The sequence below is a fragment of the Fistularia commersonii genome, chromosome 16, assembly GCF_037954325.1.
Source record: "Fistularia commersonii isolate RoL2024-O1a breed Wild chromosome 16, RoL_Fcom_v1.0, whole genome shotgun sequence".
Classification (NCBI taxonomy): Eukaryota; Metazoa; Chordata; class Actinopteri; order Syngnathiformes; family Fistulariidae; genus Fistularia; species Fistularia commersonii.
Genome location: NC_141299.1, coordinates 15,759,322 through 15,785,688, shown reverse-complemented (window position 1 = coordinate 15,785,688; position 26,367 = coordinate 15,759,322). Strand labels below are relative to the sequence as shown.

At 41.6% G+C, this 26,367-nt stretch overlaps 1 protein-coding gene across 6 annotated transcripts in view; it reads left to right on the top strand.

The window, feature by feature from the left end:
* ptprsa (protein tyrosine phosphatase receptor type Sa) overlaps positions 1–26,367 on the top strand; it is a 264,863-nt gene that overhangs the window by 199,503 nt on the left and 38,993 nt on the right. For 2 of the 6 annotated variants that reach the window (XM_086162202.1, XM_086162200.1), the window contains exons 14-22: positions 1,224–1,250; positions 2,367–2,484; positions 11,234–11,827; positions 13,021–13,115; positions 13,648–13,898; positions 15,394–15,481; positions 17,136–17,348; positions 19,023–19,189; positions 21,330–21,445. In XM_086162202.1, coding sequence (XP_086018328.1) covers positions 1,224–1,250; positions 2,367–2,484; positions 11,234–11,827; positions 13,021–13,115; positions 13,648–13,898; positions 15,394–15,481; positions 17,136–17,348; positions 19,023–19,189; positions 21,330–21,445 — 1,669 coding nt within the window. The remainder of the gene's footprint in view (positions 1–1,223; positions 1,251–2,366; positions 2,485–11,233; positions 11,828–13,020; positions 13,116–13,647; positions 13,899–15,393; positions 15,482–17,135; positions 17,349–19,022; positions 19,190–21,329; positions 21,446–26,367) is intronic. The other 4 variants (XM_086162203.1, XM_086162201.1, XM_086162204.1 and 1 more) reach the window with 2 other exon arrangements.

Below are 26,367 nucleotides of genomic sequence, written 5' to 3'. Positions count from 1 at the left end.
ACTTCGGGCCAAGTTTTGTCACGCGCAGAATTCAAATTGCGTATTTCATCCTCGCTGCAGTGGCTGTGCAAATATTGTGGGTGTACGGGAAGTGATATGGCTGCACTTTGCTCTTGGATTTCATTTCCTATTGCAGCAATATTCCTTCCCCCCCCATCCATCGGCCCACAACAAGAACTGTAATCAAGGCTTCACTCGTCTTTCGCTTCCTCTTTTGCCTCTTTTTTTTTTTTTTTTTCCAGCAATGTCTAGACCCTTTCTTGGCGGCAGCATCTGCCATAACATTTCTGATGGTGTCCTTGCATCCGACGTAAAGTCAAAGGACACTGATATTAAACATTGACGTGAAAACATTTCCCTGAAAAACAACTGTCACTGACAGCTGGAATATTATTAGCATTATTATTATTATTACTATTGTTATTATTAATAATGGTAAGAATAATAATAATGCCAATAACATCTATATAATAATTGTTATGTTTATCATTATTATTAGTAGTGGTAGTAATAGCAAAAGAATTATTATGTATTAATAATATTAAATACGAATGACATGATAATAATAGTAACTATTGAAAACATTAATGAATTCTTCCCTATGGGGATCTATAAAATATAATAATCCATCTATATTATTTGCCAGAAGTTTCCTTAATGGAAGATATAGAACTGAGTTAACGGGCTTAAAATGAGTCTTAAAAAATGCATAGAAGAGTATGTAGAATAAATTTTGAATTAACAAATTACAATCTTTTTTAATGCAATAATCATTGAAATCCACCTATTCAGAAGTAGATTTAAGTAGATTTAGCTCTGCATCATTTTCAGCACTGGAATTAAGAATGTGTTTTGCTCGTGTACTGTATGTTTGTCGGTAGATTTTAGGGGACGTTTTTAAACCGTAAACACATATGGCTTTGGCTTTACCTGCATATTTACACGCTCAAACATCGCCATCCTCCGCAGCCGCCCGTCAGAGCAAGAGATTCACGTAGCTTCTCTTTTCCTTGACCGCGCCAAAGCGGTGACCTATTTCTGATACCAAAACCTCAGCACTAAAAAAAAAAAAAAAAAAAAAAAATCTGCAATGCCCGCCGTCTCTCACAATCCTATTTCTTCCCTTTCTCTCTCTCTTCCTTTTTAAAAAAAAAAAAAAAAAAAAATTATATATTGCCTTCTCTCCCGCACTCTCCTCTGTGGCGGGGGGGTGGGTGTGTTAGTGGGAAACGGACGATACAGCTGAATATGTGAGTATGAAGTTTTGTCTGAGTGCTTTCTAAAGCTGGATTTTTTTTTTTTTTTTTTTTTTTTTTCTTTAAAAAGTGGGTATTGCATCAACCGAGTTGGACTCAGAGTTTTTTTACGCCTTCAATCCGTATTCAATGACTTTGGATAAAAAGCTGCTGGGAGGTTGAAGGCGGGAGCTTTTCTTTATACATCATCGAGGCCCGACGAAGGACAAACTTGTCCGATTGCAAACAAAGCGATGGCGGCTGATGTAATATCCACTGTCCCACCCGCTGTGCCTGGAATGCCGATTTGTACCAAATGTCTTGCTGTGTTTCGTTTAGCGTGTTTGTTGTGGTGGTGTGCTGTGGTGACGTATCCCGTTTCCTTCGTTGTGATTGTGACTTTTAGAAACTTACCGTTCAATGTTTGGCGCTTTCAGATTACAGTCTACGCATTGTCTCTATCTACGTACCCAAAACGGTAGTGTGTATGTGTAGAAAGTCAGTATTGTATCTCTGACTGTTTTCAATTCCGTATTTTTACTGCACGACACTCATCCATAATTTAAAACTATACCTTAACCCAATCCACCCAACCCCAGTTTAACGGCATTATGTGAATACTGTTTTGAAGTGCAAGACAGTTGTAGCTCATTTATTCGTATTGACCTCTGCCGTTGCTCTGCCGGCCAGTCGGTTTAAAAAAAAAAAAAAAAATTCAGCATTTGGTTGAAACCTGCTCCGTTGAAAAATTCATAAGAATTGATCAATGCCCTCTCTTTTAAGAGTGCTAAAGGAAGCCTAATGGTGGAGGTAAAAACTGCCAGCGGATGGTCAGGATACATTTATTATGCATTCGTCAGTGACTTAAGTTGTTGATTGGAGTTCTGCCAAAGGAAGGGGGAAGCTGGGCTTTCCGTCGACACGGCCGTCGTCCCATCGCCTAACAAGGAAAACGCCAAAATATTTACTCGATGGAATCTGCCATCACCCGAGGGAAATATTAACTGTAGTGCATGACTTTTCTGGAACGTTAAAATGGATCGGGAGGCTCTTTTCCGGGCGTTAAGCGGCCTAAAGGCGGGGACGAGGAATCGAAAACACGTTTTAATTTTCCTTCCTTGGCTTTTGTAGGAAATGGTCATTGGAGGACTCAGGCCGGACACCACTTACTCCATCACGGTGGCGGCGTACACCACCAAGGGGGACGGAGCGAGGAGCAAACCGAAGCTGGTGGTGACCAAAGGCGCAGGTATACCCATAAGACGATAATTGTCACGCTACTTTCGTCCGTCTTTGTTCCGTCCGATCCCACGGTGACGGGAAACTAACATCATAATCGTAATTATCGAGTGCAAATTAGCAGTAAAGTGCAGTAAACTATGAGGTATAAAGTGCACGGGGATACAGACTGATATTTGATGGCATGAGAAAGTAGCGGTTTAGCGTCCAGTTTAAGATGAGATGAGAACAACTTTATTTATCCCGAAGGAAATTGTTGTGCCAGAGTTTCAAGTAAAAACATAACAGTAATAGATAATAGTAGAAAGGAGGAAGAATAGGAAATACAATGAAATATAAATGGTCTTAACTGTTAACTACGAAGATTTGAAGATTAGCGCAAAGGTCAGTAGGAGGTGCCATCAAGGTATTTGGTGCGATAGCAGCTCAATTGTTTTGTCAGCGCAAAGTAGCTGGAATGCTAAAAAAAAAAGGAAAAAAAAAAGTGGGGGGTTGCTTCTCTGCAAGGGTGTGGCCTCTCCGGAAACTTATTATTTATTGCAAAACATGAACCCCAATTTCTGTGACAGATACCGTAAAACGCATTTTTCCTGATATTTCAATAGTTTAATTCTTACATCAATATCAGTATATAGTCCTCTTTGATTGCCGTCACTTCTATTGATTAATGTCACTTCAATACTGGATGTTTGCATTGCATACTAGGAGGTATGAGGTTTAATGTGCACGCGGATACAGACTGATATTTGACGTATATTTGAAGAAGTAGGTCGCAACAGAACGGTATACGGTGTATCTTCCAGGGAGCGGAGTTAGCCACCGACGATAGATAAAAATCCCCGTTTTGTTTTACCTGTTTTTCAAATCACTTGCAGGAATTCAAGACGCTGCCGGCGATCACCTGCTCGGTAAATCGTGTGCTCCGGCACGCTATGCGCCGTGAAAACAGAACGCCGGCAACACAAATGCACTTCTTTAGCAATGACACGGCTAGGTGTGGCTAGCAACCACATGTGGAAAAAGTCTGCGTTTTTTTAAAAATGGGACTTTCCAGCGGTGCGTCTGTGGCGATCGATAATCAGACAAATTTCCAGCCTTGAAAAGCGGCATCATTTTTTGTGAAATGAAAATACTTGCATTTTCTCATCTTTTTTTTTTTTTGCACCATTGTCACAAGAAATCTCCCACGAGCGTGATTTAAACCCAAGAGCCCGGCTGCCGGAGTGTGAAAGCCTTTTGAAAAATTGAAAGGGTCAAGCTATAAGTTCCTCCTTACAGTCTGAGCACCTGAGGTGGAAGCTTCAGAGCGCCGTTCTGAATACAACATAAACATTGACGTGTGTTCACTTTACACTTCCCGACTATCATCCTCCCCCAAGTGCACTCATACGGTTGTGCTCGAAACAGTGCTACTGTGTTTTGGGGAAAAAAAAAAAAGCGAGAGATGAAATCCATTTTAAACAATTTAAACAAACAAGAAAATGTCCGGGTTCCTGACAAATGTCTGTTATGTGTTCACTCTCTCTCCAACCAAAAGCCTTTTAAAGAGATATATCTTTTTTTTTTTTTTTCATCATAAAAGCGGAAATAACATTTTACGACAGAGAGGTAAATAAATAAGGAGATATGTGAGCGGGGCATGGGGAGATGAGCCGCGTCGCAGCCTTTTTAACATCGGTTGTGCTGATTGGTCTTAAAATGGCCTTTTGGAAATATCATCATTGGATTTCTGCAGGTGTCACATCCAGAAGGTGTCGCTTATCAGGGTCTAGAATTCTTTATTGGAGTTTCTATGGTCTCAGCAATCAAACGCAATGTTACATAAACCATCTACATCTCCTAAGTAGGTCCTCGGTCCAACTCAATTTGTATCAAAGTTTCAACCCGTTCAAGCCAAGAAGTCAATAACGCAATGCAATTATATTTTGAAATATGGGATGATATGATGAGATGATCCTGAGCTGGGAAATTGTTTAGCAGCAGCAAGTCAACACATAAGTAAAATAAGTAGACTGACGTGTAAGAGAACGATGTATTCTTCTTCTTCTTCTTTTGGCTTTTCCATTCGAATCAACCTTCTCCATCAAACCCTCTTCTCTGTATCCTCCTCCATCACACCGACTACCTTCATCTCCTCTCACTTCATCCATCAATCTTCTCTTTGGTCTTCTTCGAGACCTCCGATTCCAGCATCCGTCTACCAATATATTCACAGTACATGACCGAACCATCTCAGTCCTGCTTCTCTGAGCTTCTCTCCAAAACATCTAACATGTGTCGCCCCTCTGATGGACTCTTTCCTGATCCTCTCCATCCTGGTTGCTCCCAAAGAGAACCTCAACATCTTCATCTCTGTGACCTACAACTCTGCCTCCTGTCTTTTGGTCATTGTCACTGCTTCAAGTCCATAGTTCTTCTTCTTCTTTCGGCTTTTCCCTTCAGGAGTCGCCACAGCGAATCAACTTTCTCCATCTAACCCTATTCTCCGTATCCTCCTCTCTCACACCAACCACCTTCATATCTTCTCTCACTACGTCCATAAATCGTCTCTTTGGTCTTCCTCGAGACCTCTTGCCTGGCAGCTCCAATCCAGCATCCGTCTACCAATAGATTCATATCCCTCCTCTGTCCATGACCCAACCATGTCACTCTGGCTTCTCTGAGCTTCTCTCCAAAACATCTAACATGTGCTGTTCCTCTGATAGACTCATTCCTGATCCTATCCATCCTGGTCACTCCCAAAGAGAACCTCAGCATCTTCATCTCTGCAACCCCTAGTTCTGCCTCCTGTTTTTTGGTCATTGTAACAGTTTCTAGTCCATAGTATGGACCAGAAACTATATGCTGTATGGACTCCATCCAGCATCGCTGGTCTCACCACTGTCTTGCCCACCTTTCCTTTCATTCTGGCTGATAGTCTTCTATCTCTTTGTACTCCAGACACTTTTCTCCACCCATTCCAACCTGCTTGAACCCGTCTCTTCGCCTCCACACTCTCTGCTGCTCTGGACTGTTGACCCCAAGAACCTGAAATCCTCCAACTTGTTGATCTGCACTCCCTGCAGCTTCACACACACACATATATACTCTGTCTTGCTTCAGCATACCTCCACCTCTCTAGATTTTCCTCAACCTGTTCTCTGCTCTCACTACAGATCACAATGTCATCTGCAAACATCACGGTCCATGGAGATTCCTGTCTAGTAAGAGAATAAAGTATAATACAAACACACATTTTGCTCATCGGCTGTAGCTTTTCTGATCTTTCCATAGTACCACTTCTTAATCCTACTCTCCTTCTGGTCACACATGCAAATCCCAGCTCATGTATGTCAGACATGAGATATTCAAGGGTCCCTTTAACTTGCATCTGTGAACTTGATGTCATAAAACACCAGCTGGCGCCTCACATGTAGCGTGATGAGCCCGGGGTTATTGTACGTTAAACACCCTCTTATGGGTATTGGTGTCAGATGGATGTTAGCGTGAACGTTGCCAATTTGGGCTATTTGTTCAGGAAACATTAGCTGCTTTGTTAGGTCAACAAGACTCGATTGGATATCTGCGGGGATATGAAACTTGAGCCTTTTCGACTTCCGAGCTATTTACCGCCACAGATCGCTCCGTTCCTTGACTTTTTTCGCGGTAGCCAATGGCATCGTCGGGCTTCAAAGCTGGGTTTGTCTCGCCTCCGCTGACCTTATTAGGAAGCTCTTTTCTCAGCCTGGTGTTTTTGTTACCAATTTCCCCTTAATGCAGAAATTGATCCGGGTAGAAGGAAACTCCGCTCAAAGGAATCTCCGCAAAGCAACACTTTTCCTGTTCGGTTCCTCAGATTCCTCTCTCTGCCCCGGGAAAATTAGTAACAGCCAGTTGGTACGGCTGTACTTAGTGAACCCGCCTCGGATCTTCGGTGCGCTCAGCCACCTGTAAAGCAACTCGCCGATCTTGAGCCTTAAAGCCCTCCAAGATGGACATTGAGATTTGGTATATCAACAGCGGCCAGAGACATCCCGGCAGGATTTGATCCCGAGCCATAATGTTCCTGGCAGCCTAACATACATCTGCTGCTAGTGTGGGAGTCGGACCAAACGTAAATGCCCAGATGAAATGTTGACACGAGCCAGATAATGATGGCGGCGCTCGCGTAGCGCATTGAAGTCCAATATCATGATGACTTTGATTAAGCGAGCAAAAGAAAAAAGAAAAAAAAAAAAAAAGGCCCCGTTTTACCCTAAATTCCAGGGATTCCGGACAAGGTCGTACGTTTCGGTCTCTCCGAAACACATTTGGGTGGATGTTTTTGTTGAACGGCGTAATGGAAAGCATCCAAAGTGAGTGTAGCTCAAGATTTTTCTAGGTTATCCAAACAAGCTGAAGTGAACACCTATATTCAAGTCGCAGACAAAACCATCTATTCAGCCACTGGAACTGCCTTTTGTTTGTGGAATAATAGCCAGATTGGATGATTCATACTTCCCAAAGTTTTCCCTTTGTAGTAAAACCTTGGCCAAGTTGAAGTTTTGAAGGGACCAAAAGCAGCTTTATTGACAAAATAGCCAAATATTAGGCCGTCCTCTCTGCATATTCAGTTGTTGAGTAACATGGACACTGGGTCTTGTCCTCTTTGTTCCTCTGTATTTTATTTCAAGCAAAGCAATATAAAACTAAGTAAAGCAGCATCTTCAAAGGGCACAATGCTTTATTGGACTGTGTATCCTTTCTTCGCCACAACACTACATTCCTTGTCTTTTAACAAGGACTTCGACGGTTCAACCGTCTCAATGACAAAGTGGTCATTTCACATCCCTCGTCATTTTACCTTTTAATTCTACCGTATTTGTAAAAAAAAAAAAAAAAAAAAAAAAAGTGGCCACAGTGCTCTTTTGAAGCTCAAGCCAGAAACAGCTATAAACGTTTTACCGTTTTCAAACATCCATTTTGCGGCCTCTAAATGAGTGCTCTATATATGTATAAGTGTCTCGTAAAACAAAGAAAATGTGGGTATTCTAATGCTGTCTGCAGGAAGCTGAAGGGAGATCAACTCTGTTAATGTTTAATGGGCCGGTGGAAAAAAAAAAAAAAAAAAAAAAAAGCGAAATGTGGAACTTTTACCACTTCGCTATTTATATATATTTGTATTATATTGGTTTCGGATGGGTCGTGATTGTAACTCGGGGGCGGGCGTGGCCGGGGGCGGCCCTCCTCCAAACTGCAAGGAAGCCTAGGTAGAAAAAAAACGAGCAAAAAAAAAAAAGAACCTACACAATTTGATATTTAACAAATTGACAAAACATAACAATATTTGACAAAACATTTGAATTAACTTAAACAAAAAATGTAATTAAAGTTAGCTAATTTTCTACTAGTTCATATATATATATATATATATATATATATATATATATATATATATATAAATGTGTGTATATATTTTTTAATGTACTTTTTTATATATATGTATTTTATTTTTATTATTATTATTTTATCACATTTGAATTAACTTAAACAAAAAATGTAATTAAAGTACTACTAGTTCATATATATATAAATATATATATATATATAAATGTGTGTATATTTTTAATTTACTTTTTTATATATATGTATTTTATTTTTATTATTATTATTTTATCACATTTGAATTAACTTAAGCAAAAAATTTGATTAAAGTTAGCTAATTTGCTACTAGTTCATATATGTGTATATATATATATATATATATATATATATATACATATATATATGTGTGTGTGTGTGTATATATATTTTTAAGTCACTTTTTATATGTATTTTTAGTATTATTATTATTTTATCAATATATAATGTATATTTTATAATTGGTCAAGAATGCTGGCGTTGCACAGCTCATGTGCGAGAACCCCATCTACATTCCCTGACGCAGTCTAAATATAAAGCAGATTTAAATAAGATACAGGAACTATGAATGACCTTGACAATCCTCCTATCGCCCTTCTTCTCTTAGCTCTTTACTGCAATGCCTATTAATCCGTCCCTTTTTTTTTTTTTCCACGAATAAGCATTTATCCTTTTATACGAGTAGATTGCTCAGAATCACCTACATGTTCACCCTTCTCGTGAGTAAAAGGTGACGGAATGGAAATCTGAGTGCGCACGTTCGCCGCCGCGCCCTCAAGTGAAAGGAAATGAGAGGGAAACATGATCGCCGTTTCCCTCAATCAGTCTAAGTGAGTGTCAACAATAGGCCGTTCTTTCTGCGGCCTGATGGGAAACGTGCCAGGGGGCCGGCGAGAAGGGATTGAAACGAGGGGGGGGGTGGACCCTGAAATGGATGCAGAGAGGGGGGGAGGTAAAAAAAAAAAAAAAAAAAAAAAAAATTGCAAAACCGCAAAGAGAAAAAGCAGTCATGGATGCAAACCGGGACACACACACATTGAAAAAAAAAAAAAAAAATCCTCCTCCTGTCGCCGTTGTACCCTCTTCTCAGCTGATTGCTCCTCGTCCGCGGTCACCTTCATCGTTCCTCATCCACATATTTCTCACCCTCTTACCGTGCCCTTGTTTTATCTCTTCACCCTGTCGTAATAAAACTTCCGTAGCTGAGATTGCGGCGGCTACAAATGAGACGCCGGCAAACCTAAAAGTGACCAATTTGCATGTGTAAACGCAAACAGGGCGCCATAAGAGGCGTATAAACACGGCGTCGTCCCTCTTTGATTTCATTTTTTTCCGATTAGCTACGAGCGCGACCGCGAAGAGGATTTCTAAATGGCATCAAGCTGAGCTATAGTTTGCGGCTTCGGACCATTTATCTCGCCGACTCTCCACACCCCCGCTTCTCCGTTTCTGGCGGAGGCTCCGCTGACTTACCGCTATCGTCCGACCCAAAGCTCCGTTAGCGAACGGAAATGAATTCAAAAAGAGGGCCATGCGTGCGCAACACGATATATTCATTTGATTTATTTGATTCATTCGATAGAAACTGAAGCCGTATTAGCCGCCTTGCGTTTTGTTTGTTTGTTTAGAAGTTTATTAGGACAGTGTACAAATACATTAAGCGCAGAGGCAGAGATGTTTGTACCGGATTATAGCTCAGAGCTAATTTCCATCCGTAGTCCTGGACAATACAAATCCGGATGGCGTCGGAATACGAAAATAACCAGGTCATGATTTAGTGCGCTCTCCCGCGCTCGCATTTGGACGTCATCTGTCTTGCATTTCTGGAAAACGGAGAGACGTTGATGACTGAGAAAAGATAAACTCGGTGCGTGGAAAGATGGGGCCCCGAGTATGAATCAGCCACTCTCAATCTCTCACAGAGCTTTGACAGCGACTTGAGAACTAAAGGCTTCCCCATAACCGCCGCAGCCTCTATCATACTGATAGGGCTTTAAAAGAGAGGTTATGGCAAGACGCGTGTCATCCATAACGCCGCCAGAACCGGGCCACTCTGGAGAACGCCGTCTAGACTTTGAGAGGAGGTCCTCCACTTTGCCGCGCCTCAAGGAGACGCCGTTCTGTCTTAAAAACTGCGCTGATGTTTTGCAGCGCGATAACTGGATCCGGATTTTTGCGTGTCGATGCTCGGCGGCTCTTCCGTCGAAAGGTCTTCGATACGATGCCTCGGAAACGCAGGGTTTGATATCTTTAGGACCGGACTAAACGATTTCACGGAAATCATTAACGCGGCATTCGTTGGCTCATTATCCGTACCACTTATCGGATTTAGAATAGAACAGAAGCTTTATTGCCATTGTACAGACGATCATACGGAGACATACGACCATTCAGTCATATAGCAACAGGGGGAACGCAGAAAAATGTACTCGAGTTAAGTTAAAATATATCGAGTGCCGTATTATAAGCCGCAATATCGATGAAACTGTTATTTTAGTCAATCTTTTCATTTCATTCAACTCGCTTCGCTCCCTCGGAAACCCCGTTGATTCATTCATGTTAAATTCTTTAGCGGCTGCTCTGTTCCCATCATCGACTGCGCGACCGATAGCCTCGAGTTTCCGTGTCTCTTAACAGGAGCCATTTTTAGGGGTCCTCATATAAACACATGTAGAGTAATATTCTATTGAAGCACAGAACGTATCGCTATGACAAAAAGTGGCGGAGCTCTGATTGGTTTATCGTTGCCAGCGATAGCGGAAACCTCAGGTTAGTGTGAGGTTGGAACAAGGTTGTATTCCAGCACTATATTTTTAGTTATCTAACATTATCTGACGTTGCAACCCGTATTCAACCAAGGACCTATTTTAATACAACGTCCCCGTGTCGGGAGGGAACGCTCCAACAATGGATCGTACCAAATACATTTTAATATGAGGCCCATTTTTGAGTGTGCGCCTTATAGCGCGAAACATATGGTTCATATTTTTGCTGCGCACACATTCTCATATTCCTCTCATTTTATATCGTGTGTTTTGTGGGTCACAAAAGGCTATCGGACTTTTTAATTCCTCTTCCTTCAGCCGCAAGGAATCTCGAAATCTTTGTACTTAAGACCTTAAAACACTTTATAGCCTTGACTTTGACACTTTATAGTTTATCTCCCCCCTTTTTTTTTTACCGTTTATACAATTTCCTACTATTATTTATAATTGTTCTGTTTTACTTGAAATTCTGGCACAACAATTTCCTTCGGGATAAATAAAGTTGTTCTTATTCTTAAATTGTTGTATTTTAGCTGTAGCATGTACAGGAGAATGTGAGGCGATGAGAATTAACGGGTTTTTTTTTTTCTCGACAATCTTTTTTTGTTTCCGTAGTTCCCGGTCCGCCTTTTCTCTCCGTGGCTCAGGATTCCGACACGTCGGCCGTGGTTCGCTGGGATCCCCCCGACCTGACCGGCGGCATGGAGCTGCAAGGATACCGGCTCCAGTTCGGTCGAAAAGACGTCTCCCCCTTGGCCACGCTGGAATTCGCTCCCCAAGAACGACAGTACTCTGTTGGCAACATTCACCGGGGTGCCGCCTACCTCTTTAAAATCTCCGCCAAAAGCAGGGGGGGCTTCGGGGAGGAGGCCGTGGTGGAAATCGCCGTGCCGGAGAACACGCCGGGGGGATACCCCCAAATTACCGAAGGCTCCAACGTGACGTGCTGCTCGGTGCAGCTTTCCTGGTCTCCACCAGTGCTGGCGGAGAGGAACGGTGTAATCACAGAGTACACCTTGGCCTATAAGGAAGCCGGTACCGGAGGAGCACCGCGGGAGCTCCGCTTGCCCCCCAGCCTGTCCAGCTATGTGCTCAACAGCCTCAGACCGAACTCGGCGTATGACGTGAAAATACGCGCGCACACCAGTGTAGGTCCCGGGCCCTACAGCCCCCCTATCCAGTATCGGACGGTGGCCTTTGACCCAACAGGTAGGGCTTGCCTGTTTCTCTCCCGAACCAGTCGGCAGGGAGGGGGGGATGGAAATTGGCTTGAAAAGAAAGAAAAAAAAAAAAAAGTTTGCAACCAAATCATTTCTAACTGCCACCCCCAAACCCCCCCCCCCCCCCAACCTCCCCTTTCCTCCTTCAACTACTTCTCTCCGAGAGCAAAGATTCGTATTACATGTTTTGCCGTGGGAAACTCACGTCACTAATCGAATCAAGGTAAAAGCCAAATCAGTAAGTTATAGTCAGTCATATTTGAGTGAGACGAGAGCAGCCTAGAATGCCGAGGTAAGTGCCGTTTGGTCGGACGCTCCGCTCAGCCATCCTCGCAGCCCTTTCGCCAAGCGCACTCACAGCTAATGCCATTTCACATCCCCAGTTTTCAAGCAAGGTAGGGCCGTAGTCAAACCCAGTCACGACTTTTTTTGACTATTAAAATAACAGAAAGCTGATTTTGGTTCTTTATTTTGTTTTGTTTTGGTTTTTTTTTGGTTGTTTTTTTTTTTTTTTTTTTTTTTTTTTTAGCGGGTGGGTCGTTTTGGTTCCTTCCACCCTTAACCCACTTTGGTTTCTTCTCCTATCCTAATTTCTTCTACCCCTTCCTCCCTTTTCCCTTTTTCCCTTTTCCCTGTCCCTTACCGGGGCAGCTTGTGGCATGGCATCCCCACAGATGCACTGCTCAGGACTGTTGGCATGCTGTGTTTTCAGTCTACGTCTACCTGCCCGGCAGCGTGTTAGCAGTTCCAACCCAGACTCGGTAGAACTTCCAAGAAGCCACGCGGTACCACTTGTTTTTTGAGTGTTTTTCTTTTAACCGATCGCTGAATTCGGCTTGAGATGGGTTGGCACTGCTGATGACGGCTATCCGGCGGGCGCACCCTCGTGCTCCACGGGTTTGTCATCCATGAGTCTTACGTGCTGTGTGTCTTAACCAATGGCGTTGCCCTTCTCACAGCCAATAACAGTTCACCGTTACACGCACTCTCCAACCAGAGGAACGTTGCAGGGGAACAACAGCTTTCCTTTTCTTTCTTATTTTATTTTTTTTGTTTAAACCGCAGGTTTCTCTACTTCTTTTTCCTTGGCATTTCAACACAGTCAGTTCAACTAAGGTGATCATTTTTTCTTTTTTTTCTTTTTTTTTTTTTTTTTTTTTTTTCCTTTTGCCATTTCAACAGATGTTCCAAAGAATTTCACCGTCAAGTGGGCGACCAAGTCCACGGTGGTCCTTGCGTGGAAGTTCACCGAAACCAGATCTCCGTATAAATGCATGGTGAGTGCCGTGCGAGGTAGAAAAACTTTCTTCTCCCCTCCTTCTTCTCCAAGTTTTTAAATGTTACATTTCCAGGACGCGCCGGCCGCACGTTCAACCGATCAGATTAAAAGGAAACAGCGTAGCTCGCTGCTACAAAGCACATCCAAGATATAAAAAAAAATCAGTATTCACAATCAGCATCACAGCAGATTCATTTGGTTGCAAGGTTACTCTTAGCTCCTATTTCATTATGATTTTTAATCTCAAAGCATTCATCAAATTGCTATTTGAAATTTGGAACTAATTATCACAGGATTAATATAAGTGCTATATGGGCTTTATTTCAAAACCTTTCCGATTTCCATTCCGGTCATTTGCATATCTCGGTGCATTAGCGCAACTAAGCATTTGAATTTCCAACAGACCAGATATAATTAAAATGCCTTTTTTTTTTCTCGCGCGCATCCACTTCCATACTAATCGCTTTCTGTCCGGACAAAAATATGCAAACCCCGCTCGCGCGCTCAATCGTCTTTTTTTTAAATCCCAGATCGAATACAACCGGCAGAAGATGGATGTGGACGCGAGACAGATGAGGGCCCTCATATCCGGGCTGAGGCACAACACCACCTATGAATTCAGAGTGACCTGCCAAGACAACACGGACGGCGGCGCCAAACACCGCGTGGTGGCCAGAACCGCGCCGCTCCTGCTGGTCAAGAAACCTAAGCTGGACATCTACACCGAGCCGGAAAACATGCTCACCATGTCCTTCCCGCCGGTGGATAGCAAGGATGTCAAGTGAGTGTATTGGTTGAGACGCCTCCTTGAGGGTGCAAGTTATTACGTTTTGTAATTTAAGCTGACGGGGATGTTAGATGTTCTGGAGGTGAAGATCTTGGTAGAAGGTTCTAAAAAGGAAAACGGAAGATGAGATGTTTGGATGGCGGGAGAGAGAATGTGAATTGTGGGCCGGACCATTAAAATAGTAGCATACTCGACAATAAATAACCAAAATATCATGTCTTTCCTCTGTTTTGGTATAAAGAAGTACAAGGACATTAGAAAATCTTGGAATTTAATGACCAATCCTTTTACAAAACATTTCATGAAACATCTCGTATTTCCTAAGACAAAAGTGCAATTTACCTCTATCATTCACATGTTTGCATTGCAATCATGTGATCATGTGATCTCACTGATCTTGCAAAGGCACAAAACTTTAACAAGTAATTGGTATTGAAAAATATAGTAATGCACTTTAAGATTAAATGAGACTTATAAAGAAAGGGATTTTTAAACCATGTGCATATAAAATCTAAATTGAATCCCTGCCTTCACCCTCCAAACTAAAAAGAGTGCTATTAAATGTGTAAGGAAGAAAGTATGTACCTGTCCTGTAAATGTGTAAACTTCATACATGAAACATGCAAACTCATACAATACATACTGAAAATGTATGGAGTTGCATGAACAGTAGGATTCCATCATACTAGTTTGTAGTGAAGCTGGTGACTTAACTTTAAATTGCACATATTCGCTACCAATTAGCTAGCTGGCTTTTACCGCTGCTGCACTGATTTCTCGGCTATGGGTGAAAGTGGACGCTGTTTCCTCCGACCCGCCAGCGATTCGTTGATCTTATCTCTTCTCAGTTGTGTTTACAAGCTGTCATATTTTTCGCTCTGATGAGTCTCGTAGCGGCGCCGTCTATTATATTCCTTAAATACCGAAACTTGTTGCAAACACGCTAAGCACAAAGGTTTTTCCGTGCGTCTCCGTAAATAAATAGGACGTAGTCAAATTTTCTTTGAAAATTCGACACTCTTTAACTACTTGTCTCTGTTTTGATAACGACATTTTGGCTAATGAGGGTGTAGCGGGGAGGTGGAGAACAGGGTAGAAACAACGTCATCACAAGCAGTAGGTGGTGCATTGATAGCGTCTGCTGATTGGTCCGTCTCAGTGATGCGGATTGTCGTCTACTCTGACCAAAATAGTGCGCCTCCTAGCGGAAAATTCTCGAATTGCACTTAATTTAAAAAAAAATAAATCCTTGTCTTTTATGCATTTTTTTCACTTTCAAATTATCCTGCGGGCCCGGTCGAACCCCCTTGCGGGCCGGTTCCGGCCCGCGGGCCGTATGTTTGACACCCCTGGTTTAGATGGACGCAGATGATTGGCTGTGGCGAGCCCTGAATGGAGCTGGTGTGGATTTGAACGTTTCTCTGATATGATCGTCATGTACAATCTTTTTTTTTTTTTTTTTTTTACGATTTAATTTCTCCGCTTCTAGGACTTTCTTTGTGGTTGTGGTGCCGCTGAAAACAACCTCGGGGAATGTCAAAAACCTGAAGAACCCCGATGACATGGACATGGAGGAGGTAGGATCTTGCACGGATGTCCATTGGCGTTGCCTCATCTAAAATCAGCAGAAAACAGATGTGTCTTAAGGATAATGAATAATGCACAGAGGAAAACTTAAAAGAGCTTCTTCAACGCATTAATCATCTTCGGCACGTTTCCTTTCGCCGAAAGATAAACGGACGCTTCTTACCGTTGGGTTCCTGCGGGCCTTTCGTTGAGCGCACCGTCTTCGAGACGTGGACGGCGCAAACATAAGCGCATCCCAGCTATGCTAATTTCTTCCTCTGCAAGCACAAAGAAGAGAGAATTACGCCGTCTTGTACTTCACTCCAGCTCGGGGTCACCTTGAGTGCCACATCAGCAGCAACCGTCCCGGGCGGCTTTGGGATTACGCAGATTCGCCGTGTTGAGCGCAGTCGGCAGTTAAAGAAACATCAAAATAAATTAGAGATGGACTCTGTTTGTGCAAATGTTTTGCGCTTTATTATCCATACAACTTTTTTTTTTTCCATTTTTAATACATTTCAGATAAAATTTTAATTCAAATTCATTACAATTTTCAAGATTTGACCCATTTGACTATTATGCTTTAAATTACTGACCAAAAAATGAATAAGTAAATTAATAAATACCCTCTGCTGCAGAACTTAATACTTTATACCTTTCAGGTTTAGTGTTGACTGTTTAACCCTCATATTATGTTAAGGGTCAATTTGACCCATTGGGTCAATGGGTGAAATGGGTCAAATTGACCCTTAACATAATATGAGGGTTAATGTAATAGTGCACTTTACTGTTTAATGTGTGCACTACTATTATTATTATTGTTATTATTATTATTATTGTTAGTAGTAGTAGTAGTAGTAGTACATTATTATTATTATTATTATTTCTTGTCACTGCGGGATTGAGTGAAACATCTTCTCAATTCCTCTGTATGTCCAGTATGGAGAAATTGACAATAGCTTGAACTTTGACACATTTTTTTTTTTTTTTTTTTTTTATAAAGCTTAAATGTTATCAAACAATAGAAATGTTATGATAATGTACTAGGAATGCATCAGATTTCTTTGGAAAGGACTTTGCAGGAGTAAAAAAAAAAAAAAAAACCTCGTTCGGATTGTTATTGAAATAACTAGAGCAGTGGTTCTTAACCTTGTCGGAGGCACTGAACCCCAACAGTTTCATCTGCGCGTTCACCGAACCCTTCTTCTTTGGAAAAATAAAATGATTTTTTTAAAATTCAAGACATTGGTATATGTTTTACTGGTGCAAAACATGATTTTTCACACAAAAACAAAAACATAATAATACATGTGGCTCCATATTGTACGTATTCGTCCGACCGCTTTCTTCTTTTTGCTCAACATAATTAGTATGAAGGAACTAAAATATCGAGAAAGAAATCACACGACGTGACGTCAAGACAGTCACAAGTTGACTATTGATCGCACCAAAATCCCCGCAGCACAGATTGCCCATGCGATGTATCTGCGGCCCGTGATGGCGTCATCACGAATTCTATGAGTCGGGTGTGTGTCTCGATCCTCCCCTGAACCCGCCGAAGGTTAAGAACCACCGGATTAGAGCATGAAACACTTTACGCCCTTTTTTTACTTCAAGGAAATGTTTTGAATGATGCAAAATCAGACACAAAATATCAATCTTCAGTTGTTGCGGGAGGTGAATCCGAAGCGGCGATCGCGGCGGCAGCTGGCCCAGCTGGACCAGAGGAAGCCCTACATCACGGCCTGCTTCAGGCAGCTCCCCTCCAGCTTCACGGTCGGCTCCGACCATCGCTACAGCACCTGTGAGAACAAGGCACTCAAACCCGGGCAGGAGTACGCCTTCTTCCTTCTGGCCGAGCTCAACGCCACCATAGGGGTGAGCTACCATTTCAGTACCTCCATTTCTTCAAACAGAATTACGTATCATACCAGATGCGTTGGAAAGTAAGGCATGCCAGACTGTTATTCTCTTTGTCGAATTGAGTCGGTGTGCAGATTTAATCAATAAGGCACCCAGTCACTGTTCTATTGCAATGTTCACATTCATATCTACAGTCGTATTTATAATCAAGTTTACGCTCTTCTACCAGCACCTGTGGACAGCAAAGTTGGAATTTCACTGTTTAGGGAAGCACGTTCCCGCCCTGTACATGTGATAATAAGCACCTTGAATGTTGAATCTTGAATTAATCGCAATAAGGTAGCTTAAAGCAGTGGTTCCTGCAGCTTGGACCTCTTCATCGGCCCATTTCTCGATGGTTCTGTCCATTTTCAAGCCGCAAGAAAACCAACTGTTCTTTGTTTTGTTTTAAAATATGACAACGCAAGAAGTATCCGGCAATGGCCGCGACTTGTACTGTAAAAAAGACCCCTGAGAAAAGGAGCTCGTCCACTCACTCTAGTCCCTATAGTGTCTGAATACACAGAGAAATGGTCCGGTACCTAAAAAACGGCGGTCCCAATCCCCCGGTCAAATACCGGTCCTCAGATCATTTGGTACCCGTCGGCAAAGAAAATTTTTCTTTGTACAAATTATACTTTTTTCATTCCTCCTTCCGGATCTTATTTGGAAAAACGACCGTTTCCACCTTTGCCTTACTGCTGCACTTGATATTAATATTGTAATTGCCTAAAAGAGTAATCGTCTTCAGATTAAATACAGTGAACTTACAACAGTTTATCTTATTTGAACCCTCGTGCCTCTAACCCCGGGGTGTCAAACTCAAATACACAGTGAGTCAAAATTCAAAACTGGGAAAAATTCCCATTGATATTTATTGAAAAAAGTCCTCCAGATATAACAATGAACCCAAACAAGTTTGGCTTAAAAACGACATATGGAACAAGCATAGCTTAATACTATACAATACTGGACTGTCTCAGAAAATTTGAATATTGTGATAAAGTTCTTTATCTTCTGTAATGCAATTAAAAAAAAAAACAAAAATTACTTTTTCATGATATTATAATATTTTGAGATAGGATTTGGGAGTTTTCTTAAGATGTAAGCCATAATCAGTAATATAAAAATAATAAAAGGCTTGCAATATTTCAGTTGTTTTGTAATGAATCCAGAATGTATGGCATTTTTGTTTTTGTAATTCAATTACAGAGGATAAAGAACTTTATCACAATATTCTAATTTTCTGAGACAGTCCTGTATACAACTTCATATTGCACTCATGCAAAATCCTGTTTTCTGCCTAAGTAGCAGGGTGCTAGTATTAGCATAAGGTCGCTATGACTACCGTCAACAGAGGAGAGGGCGTTTATGGGTCCTTTTGGGATTTTAATGCCAAAACACCACCAGAAAATTCCAGGATTTGTAGAATTAGCAGTACATGCACTCTAAAAGTCATTTGGTATGGCTTTGCAGGCCAAATATAATTACAGTGCGGGCCAGAGTTTGACGCCCATGTTCTAACCGCTCTGCGGAAAAAAAGGTTGAGGGCCGTCGGTCTAAAGACACTTTAGTTCATTTGGTATTAATTTCACGCGCTGATTCAAACCTCCAAAATATTCACGCCGGACGCCTGTTTTGGTTTTTCAGAAAATGTTTGCGACCAGTCCCTATACAGACACGGTGATGACTCCAGAGCTGATAACGAACCCTCTGCCCGTGGAAACCGGCGGCGACGGACTCATCTGGGTGGTGGGCCCCGTCCTCGCCGTGGTTTTCATCATCTGCATCGTCATCGCCATCCTCCTGTACAAAAAGTGAGTCGGCCTTTTTATTTCATTTATTTATTCCGACCGTTACGTTTCAACTGATATTTTACGATGGCCACTATTCACTTGGCTGGATATATATATACAGTATGTCAAAGCTAGGACAGCTCCACCTGGTCGTGTGGAATTAAACCTTTTACACATAAAATCACACATCACTACTTTTTGTTTCCTGCATGCTTCTGGCTCAACTAAGAGAAAAAATAAAAAAATCAAATAAGTCAGTTTAGTTGCAATTATTGGAAGTGTGTGAATAGAAATAGCAGTGTAGCCATGCATTGTGTTGAGCTGAAATGCATTTATGAAATCCAGTACAGGACTGTCTCAGAAAATTAGAATATTGTGATAATTGCTTTATCTTCTGTCATGCAATTACAAAAACAAATATGTCATACATTCTGGATTCATTACAAATCAATTGAAATATTGCAAGCTTTTTATTATTTTAATATTGCTGATTATGGCTTACCTCTAAAGAAAACTCAAAAACCCTATCTCAAAATATTAGAATATCATGAAAAAGTAATTTTTGTTTTTTTTAATTGCATTACAGAATTTTCTAATTTTCTGGGACAGTCCTGTATATCTTGGACTAAAATGATATAAACTGACATTTTTAAATTTTTTTCATGTATTGGGAATTCAGTTTTTCTATTTTAAGCAATGCACAGTTGTAAACCCTATGTGCGTTTTTTTTTTTTTTTGTTGCCATTTTGAGTTCCTTTATTTTGGCACGTATCGACACGAGGCCACGTGCACTGTATCCATTGCTGCATGCTGTTGAGAAAGTAATTACGAAAAATCATTTTGAGTTACGTGAGAGGAGTGGAGAAAAGGGAGAGGAGGAGATTCTTTTAAATTTCACGGACTGAATTTTTTTCCGAAAATAACGCTCGACAGATACATTTTTTTAAGATTGAAAATTTTCCTTCTTGTTTCTGGCAACATTTTCTAAAATTCAATTTTTATCTTTGAAAGTACAGTCATTTGTCAAACTGCTTTTATGTGTAATAAACCTCTCAGGAAGTGAGTTCGACGTATTTACAATCCAGAGAATTCGGTTCCGATTCAGCGTTTTCAGGGGGGGTTTGATTGGTTTTTTTTTTGGGGGGGGGGGGGGGTTATTTTTCGCTTTTCTTTTTTGGGAGAAAAGCGGCGTAAGAAATTTTCCCCTCACAGCAAGGCAAAACGAGGAATTATCGTAAAGGCGGCCCGAGTGAGTAATACAAGTACAGCTTGTTACTGTCAGATGATCCCTGACCGCCTGACCTTGCCTCGCCTCGATCTCGGTGGTTAAGGAGAGTAACATCTCTCCTTGAATCTCTGTCTTTTTTTTTTTTTTTTTCTCTCTCTTCTCTCTCTCCATATCACTCACCCATTTCCCCCCCCGTCCATTTTGTCCCTGGTGAACAGTGTTTCCCGGGTCTGCCCTTGACCCTCACTTTACCTTTTTCCCATTTTATCTGCACCCTACAAACACACACACATGCACGTACAGTATCACCTTAAAAATATACACAGATTCACATGCAAAAGCTCACGTATACACATGTTCACATGCAAAATTTATTAAACGCACAAGCCGTGCAAGCGCACGCCCGTGCACACACGTCCCGCAAATACCGATGAGCCTTATCTCGCATTTTTGTGCGAGCCAAGCAGCGACCCCTGTGAATATTAAACTGCTCTTTATTGATTTATCTCTCTTCTCGCCTTCTCCCCTCTCCCCCTTTTTTTTCCTTGTGTGTTTTCACCATTTTATATATTTATTCGACTCCTATTGCTTTCTGCGGGAACAGCAAACCTGACAGGTAAGGCTCGGCTGTACTCTATTGCTTTTGACAGGGGAGGGCGAAATAGCCTGGAATCGGCAGAATATGGGACCTAATTAACGGGGGTGAAGGAGAAATTTGAGTGTTCGATGCGAAAACTCTCAGCTTCCAATAATCTCGCTTCGGTTTCAACCTTTTGGAGCCACTGAGCTTCCCGTCAAGTGGAGTTATTGAGCTGCTCTCGGTACTTCATTAGGGTCCGGCGATTAAGGTATTCTCCTTTTCCCGTTTGTTGGTTGTATTTGTTTGTTTATCGCGTTTCCCGTGCCCCCACCCCTTTCTCTCTGACACCCCAGCCGCAAAAGAAAGGAGTCCGAGCCACGCACAAAGTGTCTCCTGAACAACGCCGACATCACGCCCCACCACCCGACAGACCCCGTGGAAATGAGACGCATCAACTTCCAAACTCCAGGTAGGAACATCCGAAACGGTTTCGCGCCAAATTAAAGAATAGTGTCAAAACTAGACGCGATAAACTCGTATCGGAAAGAAACAGTCGGGGTGTTTTTCCTGCGACAGCTCATCATGAAGTCGTTTTCAGTGTCTCACTTCGACGAAAAGCGAAGCACGTCGGTTCGTGTATCCTGTCGACATTAGTTTTCGAGTTCGCGAAGGTCCGTTTGGCGATTACGAGGGTCGTCAATCGGCGTCTCGTCGTGTCCGCGGCAAGCGGATCGTGCACATGTAAGCAGATGACTGGCATCTCCGAAGACGCCAACGGTTGCGAGGTTACATTTTTAGCGGTGGTGCTATCCCTTCCGGTCCTGATGCCTGGCTCTAAATATCTCTTGGTTGTAAACAGACACCCGTCGTAGACTTCTGGGAGGCGTCTTCGGTGCGGGACGTTTCGCGATTTAGCTGCTTTGGTCCAAGTTTAGAGGGTTTGAAAGGTACGAGTTCCAGGGACTCACCTTTGTTAGAAGCTGAACCGGAAATCCTAGAGCTAATGTGTAGATCGGATTTAGCGGTAGTCGCCAACGCCACGTACGAACGTTTTTGTTTCTTACGATCTAAACATTTTCCTTAGATAGAACCGAGGGCCAACCCCAGCAGATATATTCCACAAACTCCCCATGGTCTATTACAGACCTGGGAATTTTACCGCCGGCGTTGTGCTTTTTTATCCGTCCCGCCAAACTTTTTTCTTTAAATATTTTAGTATTTTCAATCAATATTGAATTTTAGAAACTCATAATTTTTTTGCTTTTGTTTCATTTGGTTTGGAGGATTATATACAAAATAATATCGGCCAAAAAATGTAAATATTTAAATTGCAATTTTCATTTTATTCATTTAATACCTAGTTGGCCCGCGTATAAAAATGAAATAAGAAATGTGGCCCGCCAGCCAAAATAATTGCCCACCCCTGGTCTATTAGAACCAAAGAAGCCCCTGGGATATACTATATACATTACATTATATTATGTTATTATATTGATTATATATTAGATTATATTATATATCATATAATCATATTAAAATCTATTTATATTGTCGTTTAGTTCTGGTTGGGCATTTTGTCACCCTTACTGTTCCGTTATGTTGTCCATTATTATCCCTGATGTTGTTATTGCTGTTGTCTTGTGATCTTCTGTCTCTCTATTTATATTTTTATATTTATATTTTTTTTACTTTTTTATTTTTTAACATAACTGTTACGCTGCTATGACAAAGGAATTTCCCCTGTGGGGATCAATAAAGTTTATCTCATTAGGATGAAGATAAGCTTTATTGATCCCCATAAGAGAAATTCTTTTTGTCACAGCAGCTTAACAGTTATAAGTGTCAATAAATATGAATATAAATATAAATAGAGAGACAATTAGAAAAAAGCAAAAATAAATAAACAGCAGAGAGAACAACAAGAAGGATTAGAGTGAGCAGAATCGGGGGGCAAAAAAAAAAATACAAAATAACAACATAGACAGAGTGACAATAGAAATGACAAAACTAAAATAAATAAACTATAAAAAAATAAGTATGACGTGTGAATGGGGTGAAGTAGTGAGGTTGTGGTAAAAAATCTAGATGCGCCACCGGCCGGTCAGAGTTGTGAGGTAAAATATCTTGAAGAAAAAAAAACTAAGTCTTAGAAGTTGATATTTGTAATTAAGTAACACGTGATGAAATGCTCCTAACATTTTTCGAAAAAGCGAAAAAAAAAATCAAAAGCCGCTCACCCCGCGGACACAAAAAGGAATGACCAAGGCTGTAATAGAGGCCATTATTTCAGAAGTAGATATAAAATTGTATTTCAGAAAAGACTTTCATCTGTTTAAAAAAAAAAAAAAAAAAAAAAGCTTTGACAGAAATCACAAAATAGAGTTGGATTGTAAAAAGGCTCATATGTGTCCGCCAAAGGCTCATCAATGCCAAACTATTACATCACGTTGCGAGGAGACACCTTTTGTGCTGCGTGTCGTAGCAACGTGATGATCTACATGTTCAGCCACGCCGATGATCATATCGGCTCACACACACACACACACACACACACAGACGTCACGCATCCGTGTGATATATTGTCCATGTCATTGCCTGCCAGTCACATGTATGCGGGGCCACGTATCGCTTTCCAAGACACATGGTCACGTGTGAAATGAAATGGTTTAATATTTTTTTTCTCCAACAGCAGAAGGACATCCCGTTATGAAATCTCCTAAACTTTTTTACCCGCTGACTTCCCTTCCGGTGTTCATCTAGGATAAAGCCTGTTATTAACAACAGAGCGCTCTCAATCCCACCCTCATTCTCGTTGGCTTTTCCCCTAAAGCTTGTCTGACATCCTCCACCTTCATCCTTTTTTCGGGCGCATTATCTCAGTCTCGCTTTTATTGAGTCCCCTGTGTTGGCGGGGGGGAACGATGGAATCTGCAGCTTTTTTTGCACGACGCCGTTTTTTAATGGCTTATTTTATCGGGTCCGGTTATTTATTGTTGTTTTATTTATCAAATGACAATACTTTCTGATCACGTTGTCGGTGGAATTCTTCTTTGAGCTTGAATTCCAAACAGGACATCACCGCATTTGGCTCTAAAAGAGATAAACAATGCAAATTGAATTAAGTAAACAGTGGTTTTTAAGTATCCATTTGTCAAATATTGAGGCAAAGTGGATCAAACTAGCAGAAAAAGGCTTTTGAGGAGGAAAAAAGAAATGTCAGGCTTTTTTTTTTTTTTTATCCATACGATATCCTGCGCTACGGCTAACGCCGCCATTTGCTTCTTCGTTGTTTAAAGTTGAAAAATAAAATTAAAAATAGGGTAAACGAAGATGTCAGTTGTCGTGAGGTTACGTTTTTAACCACTGTGATCAACAGGAACCCGTCGTAGAGATTTAAAGCAAAAAAAAACAAAAAAAAAACGACAGAGACGAAATGAAAAAGAAACACCCAAAACTTTCAAATGACCAGCGGTCGGGAAAAGTGGACTCCGTTATTTTTCACGGAAATGAAATGAGTGACTGGAAAGCACGTCGCGGTGCTGCAGAGCGGGAGTTAGGATGCCAAGGCCGAGATGAATGAAACATTTGCGATATAGTTGGAGCACAGAAAGAGGAACTCGACCGATAGAAGTCAGAAGCCGAACGGTTTCAGGCTGTAGTTACATTTTAAACAGAAATATCACATCAAAGAAAGCATAAAAATGAAAAGGAACGACGGGGCCGGTTCAGGAAAAGACATCTGTAAATATTAACTATGTATGAAATGAGGTGAGACGCAGTTAAAATAAAAAGTTTGTTGTTTTACGTGCCGTCGGTGTGACCAAATTTCGTCTCAACGTCATTTCTCGCGTACGTCTGTATATTTTCGAACCGCTCGCCAATGCGTAGCCCAACGGATATTTTCGCACATCTTTTTTATCATCTGAAATTGGAACGCGAGCCGCGCGGCGCCCCCTAGTGGACATGTTGTGTAACAGCCACGTTGAAGTAATAATCGAGTGCGACGTTCGACGACGCTTGAAACGTACGTATTTTCGTGAGCCGCGAGCTGCATGCGGCGTGGGCGATTTCATTTCTCAATTTTTTTATTTTTTCATTTTTTTTGCCAGGCCTCATATCATGGTCAAGTAGATTTAAAATGATTCAGTTCACAGTTTCAGAAGTTTTTCTTGCACTTCTCAAGTAACTCCCCCTCCCTCCTCCCTTATGTTTCTAACTATCCTTGTGTTTTTTGCAGATTTCGGCACTCCAAATTGCGCCGGCTCTTGTGAAATATTTTATTTGATTAAACAATAACCTTCATTTTTAAGGGCCTTTTGCTGAAGTTCAAAAAGCCTTTATGTGAATTTGTCTCACCACGAACAACAGATGTATAAATTCCCCGGAGGTTGAATAAAAACGCCCACACTCTTTTTCACTTCTTTTCTTTGCTTTCCTTCTCGCCTCCTACCTCTCTGTCTCCTCGCCGAGTTGTTTGTCAGCCATCCATCTGTCATCCATGGCCGGTCTTTGCCTCATCAAAAGGCGTCGGATTTTTAAAATAGAGCGTTGCTCCTCAGCTTCCTTAAGGTTACAGGCTGAGCGTCTGCGCTGGTAGTCGGAGGGACTCGATCAAAATACAAAGAAAAAAATCACCGGTACGCTTGTATGGGGATTTCAATTTGCTTTCTCATTATAGTATTGAAAGCTCAATTAAAGGGATCGTCCGACGCGGCCGTTTGTCGCCACCCCGTCGTCCCGTTCCGCAACCCTTCCCCCCCGAAACCCCATGCATAATTCACACCCGACATCCTTTTAGATATTAAAAGCGTTCTTGTTTGACAAACCCCCGCCACCGCTCTGCGAAATCGGGCGACGCGGTTAGCTCGGCGCCCGGGGAATTTAATTTAAATGGACATTTTAGCCCAATTAAGTGGCCCGGTGAGCATTTGTGAACATCCCCATCAGCTAATAGCGACCATTGTTCAAATGAGCGTATTCCCAGCGCTTATTCACGGCCCCTCCGATCCAGCGGAGCATATGCCGTGTGGGCAATTTGTGCTCGGTGACCTCTAGTGCCGGGGAACAAAAATGTTTTTGATTAGCCTCCTCATAAGCAAAGCTTCATTAGTGTGTGTTTGAATGAGGGGGTTAAAGCCTTTGGGTCATGTGACAGCCCTCATGGTGACATCCCATAATTCCTCGGGTTCATTTTGTCATTATCGTCTTCGGTTCCCGGGGTTTTAATTGGCAAACGGAGCCAAACTAATGAAGCTGGATATCTACTGTCTGTCTCTCTTCGGCGTCCTCTGTTTTTTTTTTTTTTTTTTTTGTTGTTTTGTTTTTTTTTTTAATTTATCATAGAAAACCGTCCGGCGTCGTGTTCGTCTGCTTATCGCGACACAAATCGGA